The sequence below is a fragment of the Quercus suber genome, unplaced genomic scaffold (assembly GCF_002906115.3).
Source record: "Quercus suber isolate HL8 unplaced genomic scaffold, Cork oak 2.0 scaffold_234, whole genome shotgun sequence".
NCBI classification, from domain to species: Eukaryota; Viridiplantae; Streptophyta; class Magnoliopsida; order Fagales; family Fagaceae; genus Quercus; species Quercus suber.
The window spans coordinates 632,897-655,889 of record NW_027069691.1 but is presented as its reverse complement, the minus strand read 5'-3'; the positions used below and the strand labels follow the sequence as shown (position 1 = coordinate 655,889).

At 34.2% G+C, this 22,993-nt stretch overlaps 1 protein-coding gene across 1 annotated transcript; it reads left to right on the top strand.

The window, feature by feature from the left end:
• Nucleotides 1-8,902: 8,902 nt before the first annotated feature.
• LOC111997861 (cytokinin dehydrogenase 7) lies at nt 8,903-14,531 on the top strand. The gene is made up of 4 exons (XM_024029993.2): nt 8,903-9,751; nt 9,870-10,145; nt 11,539-11,801; nt 14,026-14,531. The coding sequence occupies exons 1-4, from the start codon at nt 9,044-9,046 to the stop codon at nt 14,339-14,341; spliced, it is 1,563 nt and encodes a 520-aa protein (XP_023885761.1). The 5' UTR covers nt 8,903-9,043; the 3' UTR covers nt 14,342-14,531.
• The last annotated feature ends 8,462 nt before the right edge of the window (nt 14,532-22,993 follow it).

Here is a 22,993-nt window from a genome sequence, read left to right as displayed (position 1 = left end):
CTAAATACTTAATTCCTTAATGTGCTTTGTTATAATGATTAAAGAACTCCTTTTATAGGCTTCCATCACTAGAAAAAAATCATGATCAGTTAGTAGAGCAACATCAGCCCATTAGAAAATAAGAGCAAAGTAAGCATAATGGTAGCGATTAATCAATATGCTCATTAAACTATAATTAGAGGAAAAGTATGACATTTGACATATTTATATAAAAATTATTTGACCTTTCATGCTAAACACGCCTGAATCTTTTATCCAGAATTGGCTCACGAATCTTCTTTTTATTTTTATGAAAGTCTTCCTCTTCTTTCCTCTTTTTTTCGTGCTTAGTCTACAGTACTGTCTCTACATTTCTTGTCTACCGTTATCTCATAAGTCATTAACTTCGTTCTTTGTTTTTTGTTTCAAAATGACTTGCACTCCTTGATTGCTTCTTTTGACTTAGAACAGTTATCAATAGCAAGAAGGAGAATTTAAAAAAAGAAAGTAAAAGCTTAAATAATATTATTGAGTAGAAAACGGAGAAGGTATTTAAAATTTGAAAAATGATATGTGCACAACACTTTTATAATATTTTTACAACAAATCTTAAATAGCAAGTTGTTATTGGTTGTTATTGTTGGGGCAAAAAAGTAATCTTAATATTATGTTCAAATTTGAACCTATAACAACTAATCACCTATGATTTGTTATGAAAATATTGTAAAAATATTGTGGATGTAGCACCTCTTTTAAAAATTAAGTCAATTGAAATTTTTTTATTAAAAAAAAAAGTAAGTTGAAATTTCAAATTAAAAGGGATCGATTATTTAAGGTTTATGCAACACCAACACAAACATTAGTACACTTTCGAGTCCTTAAAAGAAAAATTAATTAAATTCAAATTGTGTTATGGACACAACTATTTTTAGAACTTATTAAAATGACAAGTTGTGATTAGTGGATACTTATTTTCATGTTTATCTATCACTAATTCTATTTTTATTTTTCGCCACTTATAATCTGAATAAGTTGTTATGTCGGGAGTTCAATTATTCAACTTCAAGACACTTTGGGGTCTATTTGGATACCGCTTATTGCTGAAAACTGAAAACACTGTAGCAAAATAATTTTTAAATATGTGAATAGTACCGTTTGACCCAATTTATAAAAAAAAAATTTGCTAAAATTCGTATTTGCGGGTCTCATAAACAATACATGGGACCCACATAAAAAACGCCAGACGCAGAAAACTTTCATTTTCAATGCAATCCAAATGTAGGCCAAGGTAGCAAAATTAATATGATATATAAGCTAAGTCATAGGTCAGAGTTGACTTATCATCTGACCCGTGAACAATACACGGGACCCACACAAAAAACGCCAGACACAGAAAACTTTCATTTTCAATGCAATCCAAACATAGGCCAAGGTAGCAAAATTAGTATGATATATAAGCTAGATCATAGGTCAAAGTTGACTTACCATCCGATCCGGCCTAATAAAATAGCATCTAGTATAATCAGAAGTCTTTGAATTGGAACATTGCCGGCTAGAACAAATTGACAATGAATTTGTCTTTACTCACACTGGTGAATAAATATATATTTGAATTTGTTTCTACTCACACTGATACTTCTCTTTTCATTTGGGAAATATGTATAGCAAAAGTATTTCAAATGATAACGTGTTATGCCCACTAAAACAAATAGTAAATTGTTTTCAATCTATAATATAGGAAAGAAAGTTTCATAGTTCTATCGTAGGGTCCAGCCGTCCAGGATTTATATGATTAGAAATTATACATTGATTCAACAGAGACAGAGAACCATATACCAATCTTTTTTTTTCTCCTAAAGTTTTTAGGATTTGGAGGATTTTGAAATTCAATACTTACAATTCAGGCAGAAACGAAAGAGAAAAAAAAAATTGAATATTTTGAATAATTCTTTCTTGAGAATTGTTCAGCGCGAATGACAATCCATTTTAACCACCTTTTTAATATTAAATTAGTTCTACAGTTATTTTTTTTCGCTCAATAATTAGTTCTAAGCTTCTACTTTCCGTTCTCTTCTTCTTCTTCTTATAACAAAAAATATTTATGTATAATATTTAATTAATAAGTATCAAATAAAGAATAAATTAAATTAAAGAATTTGGAAAAAAAAAAAAAAGAGTATTCCTAATTTAATTAAAATTCATTTAAAGAAATTCAAACTTAATTTAATTATTTGTTTAGTTTTTCATTAATTTATTGTAAAAGCCAGTTAGTTCTAATTAATTTAAATTAATATAGTTTAGTACTATTGATAACCATAAAAACTAAATTAATTTTTATATACATAAAGAGAGAAGGATGATGTAGAAAAAAGTGCACTTTCAAAAGCTTACCCGACGATTATAGAGGAAATCAACAAAAGTTTAAAAAAATTATATAATTTTTTTTTTTTTTTAAATTGAACCAAAGCCATCATAGAATACATGCATCTATCAGGAAGGGATGGGTCAACTATGATATTTAAAATGTAAACTAATGAGGCTTTTTTTATATTATTTTTTTGGGAAACAAACCATGAGATTAAGCACGGGACAAATCACAAATGCACGATTTGTTTATTTTACATTTTAGAATTTTATCCATTTGAAATTGATATATTTTACAAATATAAATGTGAATTAAGTGTCATATTATTTAAAATTTTAAATGACATTATATTATGTACATTGTCAAGTCTAAAATTTAAAAGTTTAACCATGAAATCATTTATCTGCATCCATTTCAAGTTAGTGGAGAGAATCATGTTTTGTTATAATGACTCATGCTCATTGATGGCCTTTCCGTTTGCTAATGCATACAAATCTTTGGCTTGATTGAAATGCAATACTCGTGTTTCTCACCCAAAAAAAAAAATCAATACTTGCGGACTGCGGTACCAGTTAGACCCTTTCGCAACACTAGAGAGCCATGCATGTACAGAATTTTTTGATACATGCATGGCTCTAAATGAACATAAATGCCAAAAAAAAAAATCAAACTTTTATATCCAATCAATAAGTAGAGTTTGTAATGTGTATGTCTCTGTGTTAGAACTTTATTATATATATATATATATATTAAATGCATGAAAAGGCTAACGGAAGATATTACGGAGTGTTATCAGAGTGACAAAACCAAAACATGTTTCTATATGATTTACAAGCTTCAACTGTCAGCTTTTTTGGGTTCGTTAACCACTCTTTGATGAACTTGATTGAAGTCTTTAACTCCTTGCACCTTTATGTCTCTAATATCATGAAGCAAAGCCTCCACTTTCCAGCCTTGTTTTCCCTTTCCTTTGAAGCATGAATCTATTTTCCTTGTGCTCACCATGAAAATAATTGAGTGTAATTCAACTACGTACCTTGCTTCGAGAAGATCTTCCCTAACTGCATATCATCTGATCATTTGCCTTCCCTGCATTTCCACAGTTTGAAGACCCACAAAAATCTTCCGACATGCTCTTGACTAAGCCTCATATACAATCCCTCCTTGTTTGTCTCTTTTCCTCCATATTCCCCCTTCTAACAATTGCTGCCGATGAAAGATTTCGACCCCAACCCTCCAAGCTGACAACACGTGTCAGATGTGTGTGGATTTGTTTTGTGCATACTCCTTGCATGCATGAAAGTGTTGGTGGGGAAAAGGTTAAAATGCAGAGTTAGCACCAATCACCAAGGTTTTTAAGATGTGATTAGTCACATATATCTATTTGATTTTATTTTGATCTTAGGTCGAAAGTGCTTGTGGTTTTCTAGCCTAAGTATGGATGAAATCAGGTCTTGAACCAAAAAGTGAGTTTAGGGATTTGGTTTTGCATAAGATAGATGTTAGGTACCCCCACAGCATCCATCAAGCAACTGTTACCTTATTTTAACTGTCTCACATGCAAATTGTCTTGAGTAATGTTAAAGATATAAACTTTTTTACAAATTACTGATGTGGTAAATAGTTATTGGTAAATGAAAAAAAGATGTTAATACCGAGCTTAAATGAAGACCAATAAAAAGCTGGTCACATCAACAATTTGTAAAAATATTGTAAAATAATTTCTAACCGTAGCATTACACAATTGTTTTATGTCCTAATAAATCAAACTACTAGTTTCATATTCAATATATTTCAGCCAACTCTATTCTCCTCTCCCCCTCTCTCATCTCCCTCCGTTTCAAGCATACTTTAAGGGACATTTGCCTTTGAATATAATGGGACATAATTGCAAAAAAAAATTGATTTTGATCAAGAGCCGAGCCAAGGGTCAAGCCAATTTTATTTAATTATTTAGAAAAAAAAATACATATGATAAATAAAATACTTTATATTATTGACAAGATTAGAAATTTACATCAAATAGAGAATAAGTATACAAAACCTTGGTCCTAGATATAATCTAAAAATTACAGGGCTTTCATCCTATTTACATTATATATAAAATTTAAAATTACTTCAAATAAAAACCTATTTTATGAATCTTTGATCTAAGTTCGGATGCAAAGTTACGATGTGAGAAAGTGTTAGACACCTATCTCATTCGATAAACCGGTTTTTTTTACTATAGTAATCAATGCCATGTCATGTCATCTAAGAAATCATGTCAAAAAGAAATCACATGTCATTCACAAGGAAATATGAATTAAAGTAGTTGAACATATTATAGTGATCATTGGATGAACATATTCTATGAAAAATAGGTGACTAGAATATTATCTTCAAGAATCTAATTTAGACATGTGAGGCATTGAATCATGTTTAATAAAGAGATATGTCATCGCATGCTAGTGATGAGAATGAAAGATCTAGCTTATTAATATGTTAAGAATTTCTAAAACATGGGATGGCATATTATTTTGTAAAAGATCTAATATATGAATATTTCAAGAATATATATATATATATATATATTCATATATTCTAAAACTTTATGAATATATATATATATATATAGTTTCTTGAAATATTCATATATTAGATATTTTACAAAACAATATGCCATCCAATGTTTTAGAAATTCTTAACATATGCACAAGCTAGATCTTTCATTCTCATCAATAGCATTTGATGACATATTTCTTAATTAAACGTGATTGAATGCCTCGCATGTCTAAATTAGATTCTTGTAGATAATATTCTAGTCACCTATTTTTCATATAATATGTTTATTTAATCCAATACTCTCTATCGTATGTTTAACTACTTTAATTCATATTTCCTTGTGAATAACATGTGATTTTTTTTTTTATTTGATATAATTTCTTTTGGATGACGTGACATTGATCACTATAGTTTAGAAAAAACCGATTTACCAGACGAGATGGGTGTCTTAACACTTTCTTACCTCGTAACTTAGTATCCAAACTTAGATCAAAGATTCATAGAATCGATTTTTATCCAATGTAATTTTTATCCAATTTAAATTACAATTTTGCCCCTAATGAGGCTAAATGAATGTTGCAAAATGGGTTCCTACTTTCAACACTAGCCAAGCCTAAAAAGGAACCTATTGGAAGTATGCATATGATATTTTCTGCATCCCCAGTGGCCTCGGCCCCACACTAAGTGGTGTCGAAGCTTTCGCTTTGCCACTCTTTTTAGAGTAAGATTAATCTACATGTCTCGTTTCATTTATCCGAACATTAATTCGAGCCACCTCAGATTGAAATAAAGTGGTGAGAAAATGTTATTAAGTTACACAATTAATTCAATCCTACTACGCTATCTAATAAACAAAACTTTGAATTGTATTATATAATATTTTAGTGTAATGCCCTTTTTTTTTTCCTTTTTTCCTTTTGTTTTATCAAGCTTCAAATAACTTCTCTAACTTCTCGTTTTGTTTATTTATGACCTTCTTAAAACATATATTGTATAAATGCCGGCACCACTTAGAACCTTCCATAAAAAAGTCAAAACAGGAAAGCTTTTTTTAATCAATGAATTAATTTAATGGGGAAGAGTTGACAACTAACAAGTAATATACATCCATGGATTGCGAGTGTGCTCGCACGCATGCTTCATGCATGCTCGTGCAGATCGGACACAAAGAGAGGCTTGGACTTTGCAGCAGTAGCAATAGGAGTGTAGCCGTGTAGAACACTCTCTAGTGCTTTAGTACCCACCCAATATAGTTCCTTCTCAAGCGTGGTACACACTTTAATTTGTTTATTTATATTCTTTCCAATTTTATTTGGAGAATACATCATTTTGCTAGAGAAATTCTTATTGGATAATGAATTAATGAGAGACCCATCACTCACCCAAAAAAAAAAAAAAAAAAAAAAAAAAAGAAGAAGAAGAAAAGAATTAAGGTGACCCATCTATGATGTTATCAATATCACTCACAATACAGCTATTTCTTTCCTCCTCTCCTTTTCATCTTTTGTTTTTTCGCTTTATTTTTCTTTTTTTATTTAGTTTTTATTGCCTTAATTAATTATTTATTTAAAAAAAAAAAAACTTGCAAATAATTAACTGTAGATGCTATTATTATCTCTTCTTTTCATTCTAACTCATTTAATGGATACAATGTATATAATAATGTTCAAAATTGAACATTAAATGTAACCACGTTCTATGTGCTTAAAAGTATATAGATATAGTAGTTAGCTCCACTTGACTTTTTTTTTTTTTTTTTGAAAAATAGTTCTACTTAACTTAACTAGTAAAGCCTCTTATTGTCAAATAAGAAAATCGTCATTGTCTACATCAAAAATTAATTTATGTATTGGCTTGATGATAAAACATAATCATCATTGAGCAATTGCCATAAATTTAAAATATTTCCATATATATATATATATATATAAAAGGTATGTAAAGTACATTCTAAAAAAATTTGATGTAGGATAGAATCTACCATTAGACTTTTTTATTTATTAATTTTGACATTTTTATTTATTAATTTTTGTTATTTTAGGTGTAGGTATTTACTTCCTTGTTTTTAGTTAGTTTGAATGCCCTTTAAGTCAAATTATAGCCATATTATATTTAGGAATCAATTAGTACATGTTTTAAAATATGTATTTATGTCTGTTAAGTTTTACCAAGTCTTTAAATAAGCCTTAAAGTCTATATATGCTTCTTTTTTTTGAACAATTCATATTCAGTTTAATAAAATTACAAATCTTTTCTTTATTACTTTCTGGTGGATTCCAAACTCCTTTTTCCATATGGATTCAAGGACTCTAGTGGATTTGAGGTCACTTCTGCACTCACACCAAAATCACATAATAAATTCAAGTGATAACTCAATAATAATGATATTTTGTCGAGTCATATGTTTGTGATTTAAACCCAATATCCCTCTCCCAAATTTTTCACCTATAAAAAAGATAAAATACCTTATTAAAAAAATATTATATATATATAATTTGATACTTTAAAAATGAGATTGGAATTTTAGACATCCCCATTAAGAACATGTTGGTATCAATTTTGCCATAAAGCTATTCACTAGTTTTTAGAGCACCCACAGTAGATGTGGGATATGTGTCAAATGCTAAATATTTGGCACATATCTCACACCAAACACAAAAAAAAGCTCCAATCAGATGTTGCATATGTGCCAAAATTATACCATTTGTGTCCGTACCATTGCAAATTTGCAACGGTACGGACAAATGTGGTAAACCAAAATAATATATTTTTATTTGGCTTTCTCTCTCCTTTCACTTCTAGTCTTGATTTTTTTCTCTCTTTTCACATCAAACCCAGCTCCTCCCTTTCTCTTCAGTTTATTCTTTTCTGTTCTCTCTCACCTCTGTTCTCTCTCACCGATTCCCTTCACCGATTCCCTCTCTCTTATAAATTGTTGATCTTGATCCGTCATCACTGATCCATCATCGCCGATCTCTCACCGGTTGCATTTGCATCGTCAGCTACTCAGTATTAACTGCCTCCATCTCCACTCTCCCATCACCAATCAAGCCGCCGACCTCACCGATCAAGCCGCTGCCATCGCTTCTCGTTTGAAGACTCCATCACCGCCGATCTGAAGACGCCATCGTTCTACGTCTCTATCTGGCAATCTCATCGCCCTCTGGCCACGCCGATCTTGGGTTTGTGGGTTTGTGCCGGTGGTGGGTTTGGGATGTGGGTTTGTGCTGATTTCTCTGGTTGTGTTTTTTTTTTTTTTTTTTTTTTTTGAGGTGGCGTTGGTGGATGTAGATTTGTGCCAGTGGTGGATGTGGATGTGGGTTGGTGGATGTGGGTTTGTGCCGTGGTGGGTTTGGGATGTGGGTTTGTGCCGATCTCTCTGGTTGTGTTTTTTTTTTTTTTTTTTTGAGGTGGCATTGGTGGATATCAGTTTGTGCCGGTGGTGGCTGTCAGTGTCGTTGCAACAGTAGTTGTTGGTGTCCATTATTGGGCAATGGTGGTTGTGCCGTTGTTGTTGTTGTTGATGATAAGGATGAGGATGAGAATAAGGATGAGGATGATAAGGAGTAATTAATATATTATTTTAATGTGCAGTAAATATTATTTTAATATATAAAATTGAAGTATAGAACATCTGATAAATGATATGTTATAAAATGATATGGTAAAATAATAAAATAAGCTTTTGATATGGCAAAATAACATAATTTTTACCACGGCTGTTACGGATGCTCTTAAGATTGCAGAAATACAGACATGATGCTCATGAACAAGTCTATGAGGATGCGTTTACTATAGCACTGCCCGGGACCCAACCAAAGTGAGGAAAAATTCAAAAATTCTTATGTATAATATATATGTGGAAGTGGCAGACAGAGGATGTCGATAAAGGTTCTCAACGTCAAACAGAATATCGAACCTGTGCTGATGTCATAAATAAAAATTACTTCCCCCAAATAATAACTCAATTTTTTATTTTCCTAACAGAAACCAAATTTCAATCATCGGCTATTTAAAGCCTACACTCCAAAATGAAACCACGACTGACTGAGTGAGTAAGAGAGAGAGAGAGAGATACACAGAGAAACTGAGTATAGTGTAAAAAACACAGAGTTTTCAGAGAGACAACAAAAAGGGTACCGGTAACCGGCGAAGATGATAGCTTACCTTGAGCGTTTCGTACACGGAAACGACGTCGAGTCGAGGCAAAACGACAACGACGACGACGTCGTCGATTGTACGAGTTTACGCGACGCGCTGGACCTACAGGGCAGTATCGACAGCGTGACTACCGGCTTAGCCGATAAAGATTTTGGCGGCTTGCGTTCTATAAAACCGTTGGCTCTAATCAGACCGGCGGGCACCGATGACGTGGCGAGGGTGGTCAAAGCGGCGGCGCGGTCATCGAATCTAACGGTGGCGGCTAGAGGCAACGGCCACTCAATCAACGGCCAGGCGATGGCCGATCGAGGACTCGTCCTGGACATGCGGTCCATGGAGGATGTGTTCGAAGTGGTCGGGGTTAATGGCACGGATTACGTTGACGTGTCCGGAGGGGCATTATGGGAAGATGTGTTGAAACGGTGCGTTTCCGGGTTCGGCTTAGCTCCGAGGTCTTGGACTGATTATCTGAGTTTAACGGTGGGCGGGACGTTATCGAACGCCGGTGTCAGTGGCCAGGCTTTCCGTTACGGACCACAAACGTCGAACGTAACGGAATTGGAAGTCGTAACGGGAAAAGGTGAAATTTTCGTTTGCTCAGAGACTGAGAATTCTGAACTGTTCTTTGGGGCTCTCGGTGGTCTTGGTCAGTTTGGTATTATTACCAGAGCTAGAATTTTGCTACAACCAGCCCCGGACATGGTGGGTATTTTACTACTTTGCCATTTTGTCTTAAATTTTTGTTACCTTTTTTTTTTTTTTTTACAAATTCGGCATTTCTCATTGTGACACGTAATTATGGTTGTTTGTTTGTGATTAGGTGAGGTGGATAAGGGTGGTGTATTCTGAGTTTAAGGAATTCACTCGGGACGCTGAGTTCCTGGTGACTCAGCAAGATGGCGACTCGTTTGATTACGTGGAGGGCTTTGTATTCGTGAACAGTGATGACCCAGCCAATGGCTGGCCTTCAGTGCCGTTGGATTCGAACCATGGATTCGATCCGACCCGAATTCCCAAAACCGCTGGCTCCGTTCTTTACTGTCTTGAAGTGGCTCTTCACTACCGAAACTCTGACCACCCTTCAACTGTTGATATGGTAACGAAATTTACCATTCTCCTGCAACATGGCCCATTCAAATAAAATATTAAAATGCACCTTATTTCTCTTTTGCTTTATTATTTTTTTTTTTTACTTGACTTGACTTAATTCCAATACTTAGAATATTGAAGCTAATACAATGCAAACACATGTCTAATATTTTTGACACGTCTTAATCAGATTGGCTCTAATGCACTACTAAACCAATCCTTACCCCTTTCTTTTTCTTTTTCTTTTTTTCTCTCTCTTTTTGGGTTTTTGTTTTGAGGGTGGGGTTGTAGGAGTGTATGACACTGTTCTTTTTGAAGTTACTACTTGGCGTCATGGGCTTAGGGACGCACAAGCTGTTAGTGTCCTTGGGAACAGTACGTGTGGGGGCCATAGCGATGCACTGAGTTTTGAGTTTAGAAGGGAGTTTTGACCTAGGTGGTTGCTAACAAGTGCATTAAGTAGGTCTCTCCGTGAAAATTTTGACCATGAATATGCATACGTGGGTTCCACGCCCAAACTGTCCCGCCGGACAGTGAAAAAGTCAAAAACTAAGGATTCACTTCCACGTGTGTGAACCTAAGCGATGGAGAACGGACTTGTTCTCCTCCACCATCATGACACAACGCCAATTTCACTCTCCATTTGCTTATTTTTACTATTATTATAATTAATTTTTAAATATTTTTTCTTTTGTTTATAGTTTCATGAATTACTTCAAACTTGAAAACCGACCATACAGAATCATGTATCTTCCATTGGATTTTCTGACACATTCCACTATGAAAAAGGTCATGAATTTTGGATTTAATTACGAAAATAACACTCCCCTTTTCGGATGTTTCTTTACTTTACTACTCTGACTTATGAGGCCCTCAATTTGGGATAGAAACTGGTTGGTCAATCACATTCACAACGCTCAATTATGATTGTACAACAATATTCAAGTAATATGTTAAAAACTAATATATTAATATACCATTTTTGTATATTTATATATATATATATAAAAAGGGGCCTCTTTGATAAAAAAGATCTAACGGCCATCAATTTTCAATTGCTCTTAGCATTATAAGTTAGCGTCATCTAGAACAACTAGTGGGAACGTTTTTGCAAAAAATACAAAATCCTTGTCAGTATTGTCACTTTCATGAGATACAGATCGAGTCGGGGTTAAAATAGTAATAATGCGTCAGTAAAAATGTTATTGCGCTGATCATTGAGTCTTTGCTGACGTTATGGTCCCCACAGTTCCACAAATGGCCCAGAAGCCATCATTTTCTGGAATCTGTAAACCATGAAAACACTCTCTTGGGTTATTGGAAATTTTTTTTTTTTTTTTATAATTATTGGATTATATTTACCCCTTGTTTATGCAATATTTGCTGTTTTTTGGGTATAGGATGTTGATGGGTTGCTTGGACGGCTAGGATTTGTTAAGAATTTGAAGTTCGAGTTGGACTTGAGCTACATGGAGTTTCTATTGCGTGTGAAGCGTGCAGAGGAACATGCCAGGGCTCACGGTCTATGGGACGCACCGCACCCATGGTTAAACTTGTTCGTATCAAAGTCAGACATTGACAAGTTTGACCGCGATGTGTTCAAGAATATCCTAAAGGGTGGTGTGGGTGGGCCCATGTTGATCTATCCTCTGTTGCGAAGCATGTAAGCATTGCTCACTTTCTCTCTTTATTTTTTTGTTGGGCCTGCATTAATTATACAACCACTAATAGGAAAATCACTATTTTTAATTTTGACTTCTTCTCAAATACTACTTTATTTCCAAAACCCAATTTGTTTTTGTTTTTGTTTTTTTTTTTTTTTTTTTTTTTTTTTAAATAGTGACATTTCTTGCGTTTGCATTACTTATTTCTAATGAGTGCGAAGTCCTGTTACTAGGTAACACTTTATAGTTAGAATTAAAACCATTTTTTTAAGAGAAGGAAAATCACGTATTACTTTCATAAGTAAATAAATGATGATTATCTAAGTCATTTTTTTCTTTTAAAAAAAATATGTATATATAAATAAAATAACATCCGAGTCTTTAACTAGATTATTTAACTTCTTATTCACAATAAATCATAAAATGGCATGAATTGACAGTATTGAATTAAACCTAGAACTTCTAAATTTACGTCATACTCCAAGATAATAAATTCGCTACTCGAGCACTCTGATGGAGTCAAAACTATTCTTCTTTATTAGTGTGTTTTATAATAATTACTTACCAAAAGTAGAATAATTTAAGGAGGTGATACAATCTGTTGGTATTGAGTTTTGCATTGCTGCTCCGTCTGAGCTGGATAGATTGAGCTCACTGTGAGTGACGAGGTTCTACAAGCAGTCCTTTTGTTTTTGAGTTAGGGCTTAAGGTACGGACCCACACCATAATTTTTGTCACGCAAGGATTGAATCACCTGGCCCTATCGATCTCGATATGCTGACTAATTTGCTGAACATTTTAAATCCGGTGGTTAAGATTTTGGTGGTAGGTCAAATATTTTCTACTTCTAATAAGGTTATCCAAGTGGGACCCAAAAGGATAAGCCCATCACCCAATGACCCTACTAAAATGTCCCCATGCCTTTTTGTTGCACTGAGAAGTCATACCGTTTAACAATGCACCCAATTGTACTGTATTAGATTCTTTGCCTAGTAATGTTAAGATCATAATTTTTATTACAATTTACTCATATAACAAGTCATAAGGGGTAAAAATTTAAATCCATCACTTTATCTTATCATTTGCAGCTTAAAACGTGAGCAAATTATTGTAAAAATTATAATATTAAGAATTTCCTTGCGAACCACACGTCAGTTTTGGGGTTTGGTCTTGCCGTGCGGTGCGGTGGGTTAAAGCGTATAAGCAGACGTTGGAAACTAGGAAAAGTACTTTGTGGGACAAAGATACGGTGGGACCCATGGTTAGAGTATTTTAATATTTTTTTGACATGGTTTTTCGCTTTTAGAATCTAGTTAACTTAGGCCAAAATTAACTTAGTCCTACCTAAAATTTAGGTTAGGTCAAGTTTTTTTTTTATTTGATGGAACGGTCAAGTTAAGGATAGGCCTAATAGGTCTTACATCAATATTTATTTTCATAGTTTCAAACCACTTGGGGGTGTGTTGGTAAATCAATATATGTGTCATTGTATTTGGAAATGGAAGTGCAGACTGGGGGCATTTTCGTCACTCTAGGTTTCTCTTTTTGTGGAAACAGAAATTTATAAGTAGATGTGAATATTCATAGTTTTTGGGGAAAAAAAAAATTGAAAGAGCGTTGCCATCCCAGAAATGACAAAAGGATTTATTCGCCAACCAGGTTATAATGACACCATAATTTGTCTGGGCTCCAGCAATGATTTTTTTATTGACGAAAATGCCCTCTTTTTTGGCTGATCCATGATGGTGTTTTTTAACGGGCTCGATAATGCTAGATTTATATTATTTGTTAATTTGTTTCCAGTGCACAACAGTTAAAAGGGGTTAACTTACAGGCTCATTCTATAATTGTACTTTTCTTTTCTTTTTCTTTTTTTGTAAGAAGGATTTTGCAAAATACATATTAAAAGAAGTCATGAATGGCCTAATGGTTTGATGGCATTCTTACCTTTCTATAGGTTTTATTTCTCGGATTTGATTCATCATTCTTCGTTTAAAAAAATAAAAATTAAAAATTAAAAATTACAAGCTTAATGCAATCTATAATTAGGGAATTTGTTGTGCCTTGCATAAATATGAAATGGTCATTTTGTTAGAGAATTTAAGTAGTGAGCCCAATTCGTCATTGTAGATCTAATTGAGTTTATGTTTTTACACAATAAACAATGATTGGATGGAGAGATAGAGTTTAGCTAATGACTACATTTAATTACCTATGTTCCAGGTGGGATACACGTACTTCTGTGGTGTTACCAGAGGGTGAGATTTTCTACATAGTGGCATTGCTCCGTTCAAACCTTCCGTACCCAAAGGGCCCTTCACCTGAGAAACTGGTTGCACAAAACCATGACGTTATTCAAAATTGCATCAAGAATGGCTTTGATTTCAAACTGTACCTCCCTCACTATGAAATACAGGAGGGATGGAAGCGACATTTTGGGAACCAGTGGACAAGATTTGTGGAAAGGAAGGCAAATTTTGATCCGTTGGCCATCCTTGCACCTGGACAGAAAATCTTCTCAAGGATCCATCAGCTCTAGCGTCCAATCAATCAAGATCCATTGTGATTAAATTTGTAACATCTGTGTTATCCGTAGTTTCAACTTTCCATATATAGGCGGATCCATCGGATCCATTTGATACTATAGTTCAGGAACAAGTTGGGGCAATGTAAAGGAATATTTTTAGCAAAAATTTAGTTCCATTGTGATCCTTTTTCTTAAATCTAAAGCAAGCGTCAAAATTAATATCTAGAAAATAAATATTTTACACAAATGTGGTGTAACTGTAAAGCCTCTTATTTACATTGTTCTATGAATGAGTGTCACGTCAGACTTTTTAAAATAGAATACCAAAGAACAACACATCTTACAACACTCAATTAAAACCCCAAAACTCTAACAAAATTGCAAGTATATATGCTCTCGCTCAGACTAAGGGGCCGTTTGGTTTGTGTTTTCAAACAACATTTTTTAGTTTTTAAACAGCATTTTACGCATTTCAACACACTTTTTCACCCACACGTATTTTAAAAAACTACAAACAACAATTTTCAAACTACTCTACCAAACACCCCCTAATTCTCTGACCACAAACACCATGGCTCACTGTTGCCGCCCATCAGAGGTCACCATTGTTGATCTCGTGTTTGTATTGGTCTTTGTTCTCACCTCGACGAACCCAATTCAAGACTCACTACCTCATTCCTTCACCATTAACCACCGCCGCCACAATCTATGGTGAATGTCAGATCCTTCGTCTCAAGAGCGCATTGCGACCCTATGTTTTTTCTTTTGCTGGTTTTTACTTTGAGAAGGTGGTTAAGGTTGGGTTTGGTTTCTGAGTTTCATTTGTGTGTCAGGTTTTGAAGTGCTAGGTTTGGAAAATTGGCGAGATATGAAGGGAAGTGATTCGTTTAGAGTCAGTGCCAAGGATGACGACATTGGCAAATAGTGAGAAATAAATCTAGAGAAGTTTGTCCCATGATGGTGGTTCAGTCTGAGAGAAAGCAAATGGTTTTGGGATTTTGACGAGGAATGATTACATGTGATACTACTTATTCATCATTTTGTAAAATAATAATGTAACATGTTATGATTGGATGGAGTAAATCAAGAGTTTTACACTACATCATTGTGAAGTCCGAACACTTTAGTAAATACACACCAATATAATAGGCCAAAATAGATATTAAGTTTTCGCGAGGAACTGGACAAAATACATTTTGGAACAAAATTGAAAGTTTTTCAACAGGTCAAATATAAATTTTGATCATAATGGTCCCAATGAAATTTTGAGCCATTGCCAGTGTATAACGTAACTGGACCATGGCATATTGGCACCAATAATGCAATGGGTTAATTGGTGCATGTCTTTGTCATGCTATCATGCAACTGATTACTAGTTGTCACAAGCTAGCTGCCAATTTTCCCGCCCCCTTTTTTATTCTCTCTTTTTCTTTTTTGAACCTAAATATATATAGCTAGGCACGTCAATTTTGATTGTCCAGTATGTCTTATCTATGACCACCTTTGTTTTTTTTTTACACAACGATCTGAGACAATCTTAATTGGGTTTGATGCTTCCCTGTTCAAGATTATTTGACTTCAGTTTCCTAAGGGTCAATTCCTTTTCAACATAAAAGAGATAAAAAGGGTAGCTAACTAGGCAAGAAGTTAGGTATCAGATTCTCTTTTCAAGCAAAAGATCAAAGAGCAGTAAAGCTTTCACTTTCTTTCTTAACGATTTTGGCTCCTCACTAACCTCGAGCTTTGTTTGTATGTAGCTTTGTTTGTATGTTTGTTTCCATGCAAAGATCAAATCTACTTGGTTCTATCATCTTTCACTCTGCTTTTTTCCTTTATTTTCTTTTGTCCCTTTTTCCTTGTATCTTATGAAAAGTAGAGAAAGGATACATAGGTAGGTTTGGCTTTAGAACTTAAAATAGACACCCCCCCCCCCCCCTTTTTTTTTTTTTTTTTTTCTCGTAAATTTGTAGATTGTGAATTTCAGCTTACGCGCTCAAAGCACATGTACACAGGCTTCAGTTATTGGACTCCCGCTCTGGTTCTCATTCCACTTGTGGTTGGGCCTCATCAACTTTCAACAGAGACCCACTTTTGTGGTTGGGCCTGGTCGAATTTCAATAGAGACTCCTTTTAACTCGTAAGCAAACCCTGGGAGGATACGTGGGCCTAGAAACGTTGGTATTATGTTTTCTAAGCTGATTGATGGGCTAAAACAAAAAATTATCGGCACGGGCTTGCATTTCAAACGATCTGAATAAGACCAATAAAGAAAAATTGTGTCGGCAAAATAATCGATATTATATAGAAGAATTGATATAATCCATTCTTCTACGGATAGAATAAATGTCGCAATGTTTTCACAATAAGTTGAGTTGCTAGCCTACCACAACTCAAAATCAAATAAATTAATGTAAACAAGGATTATACCCAAAACTATCACAACTTACAAAGAACTTGTTACAGAAATGTTGTAAGATTTGTCATGCCAATAGAGATTCTAATATTATATTTTATTATATATAACACGTTGTAGCATTTTAATATTAAAATGATATTTTTATAAATTCATTTAAGGACAAAATTTGGCTACAAACTTTGTTGTAGTTTAAGATTACAATTTTCATTAAAACAAATTAAAATGATTACATATTTTTAAAATCTAATTGTTAGATTGCATGCTCTTTATGCTCTTAACACACATGAAAAATTTTGTGTCAATCAGATGTTATTTACTATATGATCCATAAATTTATTTTTATGCATAATTTTATACTACCAAAACTTGCAATTTAAACAATTGATTGATGACATAACTACTGATCCTCACTCTTTTGAAAATTTTGCAAGCAAAAAGGATATAAGAAGAAAATGTAATCTAATGGCGGACTTATCAAAATTCACATTCAATAAAAAGGTATTGAGTGAAGTTATAGGCTTAAACTACAACCAAGTTTGTAGACAAACTTTGTCCTTAATTAAATGGTAAATTGGAAAATTTATTGAAAAGATATAGGAGTTTAATATGGTAAATTAGGAGTTATAGTGTTACTAAAATTTGGAATCTCTCATTGATAAGGAGAAATAATTCTTATTAATTTATAAGTGGGGAAATTTAATGGGATTAAGTGTAATGTAGGATGAAATGGGCCGTGCACGCACATAGATGGAAGATGAAGGAAGGATGTATGAAAATTTGTAATTTATCGTAAATAATGGACCTAATTAATAAAAAAATAAAAAAAAAAAAAAAAATTGACCCAACATCTGATTAATTAGAAAATTACTCTCAAGATGCCCATGGAGCCTATATAAATTGACCCCTTAAGAAACAGTCTAAACACACAAGGCAATTGGTAATTAGACACACTCAAGCACTTGAGAGCATTAGAGATATGTTATTCTTATGGAGCTTTCAATTCTAACAATTTGTGTAGAACTCATTTGAGCCAAATAACATTGTTGGACTATTGTATCCTAGAGGAGACAAGTCAGGAGAAAGTTTGCTACATCAATTTTGGGATTTGCCAACCAAAAGGACTTAAATCTCCTTAAAGAGAGTGAGATATATGTGCCTCAGTTCAATCGTGTTAAATCTCCAAAAGGATTTAAATACTATTTAAGGAAGCAACTTAAGGTCTTGGAGTGGGATAGGTCCTTAGTGTTAGGGTCAAATGTTGTGTTGGAAAATCCTAGCCAAGCCGCACTTTTAATGTATTTGAGTCTTAGTTTTAAGTGTCTATAATAGGGTTGGAAAAACTATGTTGAAGACACAAGAAGAATGATCAAGATTCTACTAAAAACAATGAAGATTCAGTGGTCTTAACTCCTACTCATCTCTACTCGATCAATTGAGGTTTAATGATCCTCAACTCTTTACTCAACCCCTCTCAACCAATCAAGCTATGAAAATTTTGAAGCTAAACTTTCAATTTCAGCCCATGATGACTTGGCCCATTTGGATCCATGCACTTGGGTTCCCAAAGGTATAAAAGCATATTTTGAGTTGTTATCATAAGAAGAACACATGCATATTGTGAGAAGTTTCTATGACCTTATGCACCATGGGTTTCTTGTACCGAGCAACTTCCAATTCGATGTTAGAGTGTGTTTGTTGTGAAGATATCTGCACCAACAACTTATACAATCATGAAAGTTGATTGTAAAGTCAATCACGAATTGGGTATTTGTGCACAACAAAGATGATCACTACGAAGAATAGTCTAACTGAATTAGAGCTACACTTGGATAGCTTAGTAGATTTTATTGTAAATAGGTTCTTTGGGATCAGGTATATTCCTTGTACTTGTAATCTCAATATTGTTAGTGGATTCTTATCACTCATTGGGGTTTTTTTTTTTTTTTGTCAAAAAAAAAAATCGAGGAAGAGAGAGCTCGAGGTGCGATGGCGCGATCGAGGGTCTGCGTCTGGGCCGAGCGGCGTTGGAGCGATGGCGCGATCGAGGAGGCGATGGGTCTGGGTCGACGACGAGGTGCGATGGCGCGATCGAGGTGCGATGGCGATGGCGCGATCGAGGTGCGATGGCGATGGTGCGATGGCGCGATCGGCGCGGTGCGATGGCGAGGTGCGAGCCCGGTGCGATGGCGAGGTGCTGCGATCGGCGCGAGACCGGTGCGATGGCGCGGTTCGTCAGTTCGTGGCGCCGGCGAAGTCGAAGGCTCGTGAACGCCGGCGAAGTCGAAGTCGAAGGCTCGTTCTCTCTCTCGCTCTCGCTCTCTCTCTCGCTCGGTTTGGTTCGGCTCTGGCTCTCTCTTTTCCGGAAATCATTTGAAGGTAAAATAAGGGTGTAAAATGATTTCCGGGTCAAGGGTGAAAATTTGGTCAAACTTTAAGCATATTTTCCGGAAAATGAATTTTCCTTTGCCAGCCAAACACATGGGTCAGGTGGTAAATGATTTCCTGAAATCATTTACCACCAAAACAAACGCAGCCTAAGTTTTTTTTGGTAAAGAAAAAGAGAAATGGGGCTCTGCCACTAAGTTAGTCACAACTTAAATGGGTTTCCGATTTCTTTACCCATTAAATAGCCTAATGAAAAAAAAAAAAAAGGTTCTATGCAATCTTATATCCCTGAAATGAAGGGGCATCAAGTAAAATGTATGCATATTTTTTTTTTTTTTCTTCTTCTTTAAAAAAATATTCTTAGCAAAATGAGGGGAAAATTTTAAAAAACAATGCGGCCATGTCTCCCCTCCCTCCACCCCTAACTTGAAGAGTTTATTTGAGAAAATAAGTGTTGGGTTATAAATTAACTTTAGATAAATTAATCAATTGCTTGAGTTGATTAATTAGTTAAATGCAATGTTCCAATTACAAAATTTTGGGCATAACCATATTGCCAAAACTACATTTCATGCATGGAAAAATCAAATTCAAGACACAATGATATGGTCATGATGGATAAAATCTAGACAAAAAAAAAAAAAAAAAAAACCCCAATGAGTGATAAGAATCCACTAACAATATTGAGATTACAAGACAAGGAATATACCTGATCCCAAAGAACCTATTTACAATAAAATCTACTAAGCTATCCAAGTGTAGCTCTAATTCAGTTAGACTATTCTTCGTAGTGATCATCTTTGTTGTGCACAAATACCCAATTCGTGATTGACTTTACAATCAACTTTCATGATTGTATAAGTTGTTGGTGCAGATATCTTCACAACAAACACACTCTAACATCGAATTGGAAGTTGCTCGGTACAAGAAACCCATGGTGCATAAGGTCATAGAAACTTCTCACAATATGCATGTGTTCTTCTTATGATAACAACTCAAAATATGCTTTTATACCTTTGGGAACCCAAGTGCATGGATCCAAATGGGCCAAGTCATCATGGGCTGAAATTGAAAGTTTAGCTTCAAAATTTTCATAGCTTGATTGGTTGAGAGGGGTTGAGTAAAGAGTTGAGGATCATTAAACCTCAATTGATCGAGTAGAGATGAGTAGGAGTTAAGACCACTGAATCTTCATTGTTTTTAGTAGAATCTTGATCATTCTTCTTGTGTCTTCAACATAGTTTTTCCAACCCTATTATAGACACTTAAAACTAAGACTCAAATACATTAAAAGTGCGGCTTGGCTAGGATTTTCCAACACAACATTTGACCCTAACACTAAGGACCTATCCCACTCCAAGACCTTAAGTTGCTTCCTTAAATAGTATTTAAATCCTTTTGGAGATTTAACACAATTGAACTGAGGCACATATATCTCACTCTCTTTAAGGAGATTTAAGTCCTTTTGGTTGGCAAATCCCAAAATTGATGTAGCAAACTTTCTCCTGACTTGTCTCCTCTAGGATACAATAGTCCAACAATGTTATTTGGCTCAAATGAGTTCTACACAAATTGTTAGAATTGAAAGCTCCATAAGAATAACATATCTCTAATGCTCTCAAGTGCTTGAGTGTGTCTAATTACCAATTGCCTTGTGTGTTTAGACTGTTTCTTAAGGGGTCAATTTATATAGGCTCCATGGGCATCTTGAGAGTAATTTTCTAATTAATCAGATGTTGGGTCAATTTTTTTTTTTTTTTATTTTTTTATTAATTAGGTCCATTATTTACGATAAATTACAAATTTTCATACATCCTTCCTTCATCTTCCATCTATGTGCGTGCACGGCCCATTTCATCCTACATTACACTTAATCCCATTAAATTTCCCCACTTATAAATTAATAAGAATTATTTCTCCTTATCAATGAGAGATTCCAAATTTTAGTAACACTATAACTCCTAATTTACCATATTAAACTCCTATATCTTTTCAATAAATTTTCCAATTTACCATTTAATTAAGGACAAAGTTTGTCTACAAACTTGGTTGTAGTTTAAGCCTATAACTTCACTCAATACCTTTTTATTGAATGTGAATTTTGATAAGTCCGCCATTAGATTACATTTTCTTCTTATATCCTTTTTGCTTGCAAAATTTTCAAAAGAGTGAGGATCAATAGTTATGTCATCAATCAATTGTTTAAATTGCAAGTTTTGGTAGTATAAAATTATGCATAAAAATAAATTTATGGATCATATAGTAAATAACATCTGATTGACACAAAATTTTTCATGTGTGTTAAGAGCATAAAGAGCATGCAATCTAACAATTAGATTTTAAAAATATGTAATCATTTTAATTTGTTTTAATGAAAATTGTAATCTTAAACTACAACAAAGTTTGTAGCCAAATTTTGTCCTTAAATGAATTTATAAAAATATCATTTTAATATTAAAATGCTACAACGTGTTATATATAATAAAATATAATATTAGAATCTCTATTGGCATGACAAATCTTACAACATTTCTGTAACAAGTTCTTTGTAAGTTGTGATAGTTTTGGGTATAATCCTTGTTTACATTAATTTATTTGATTTTGAGTTGTGGTAGGCTAGCAACTCAACTTATTGTGAAAACATTGCGACATTTATTCTATCCGTAGAAGAATGGATTATATCAATTCTTCTATATAATATCGATTATTTTGCCGACACAATTTTTCTTTATTGGTCTTATTCAGATCGTTTAAATGCAAGCCCGTGCCGATAATTTTTTGTTTTAGCCCATCAATCAGCTTAGAAAACATAATACCAACGTTTCTAGGCCCACGTATCCTCCCAGGGTTTGCTTACGAGTTAAAAGGAGTCTCTATTGAAATTCGACCAGGCCCAACCACAAAAGTGGGTCTCTGTTGAAAGTTGATGAGGCCCAACCACAAGTGGAATGAGAACCAGAGCGGGAGTCCAATAACTGAAGCCTGTGTACATGTGCTTTGAGCGCGTAAGCTGAAATTCACAATCTACAAATTTACGAGAAAAAAAAAAAAAAAAATACAAGACGTCGGTGCATGACACATTAACCAAAGTACGTATAGTATGCTTTTTCATGGGAGATTAAACGAGGCAATGCTTTTTCTGAAGCATGGTTGGTGCGACATACAAGAAATCATGATCTTATAATTGCCTTCTAAAGCTTTTTTTTTTTGGGTTGGGAGGAGGGGGGGGGGGGGGGGGGTGTCTATTTTAAGTTCTAAAGCCAAACCTACCTATGTATCCTTTCTCTACTTTTCATAAGATACAAGGAAAAAGGGACAAAAGAAAATAAAGGAAAAAAGCAGAGTGAAAGATGATAGAACCAAGTAGATTTGATCTTTGCATGGAAACAAACATACAAACAAAGCTACATACAAACAAAGCTCGAGGTTAGTGAGGAGCCAAAATCGTTAAGAAAGAAAGTGAAAGCTTTACTGCTCTTTGATCTTTTGCTTGAAAAGAGAATCTGATACCTAACTTCTTGCCTAGTTAGCTACCCTTTTTATCTCTTTTATGTTGAAAAGGAATTGACCCTTAGGAAACTGAAGTCAAATAATCTTGAACAGGGAAGCATCAAACCCAATTAAGATTGTCTCAGATCGTTGTGTAAAAAAAAACAAAGGTGGTCATAGATAAGACATACTGGACAATCAAAATTGACGTGCCTAGCTATATATATTTAGGTTCAAAAAAGAAAAAGAGAGAATAAAAAAGGGGCGGGAAAATTGGCAGCTAGCTTGTGACAACTAGTAATCAGTTGCATGATAGCATGACAAAGACATGCACCAATTAACCCATTGCATTATTGGTGCCAATATGCCATGGT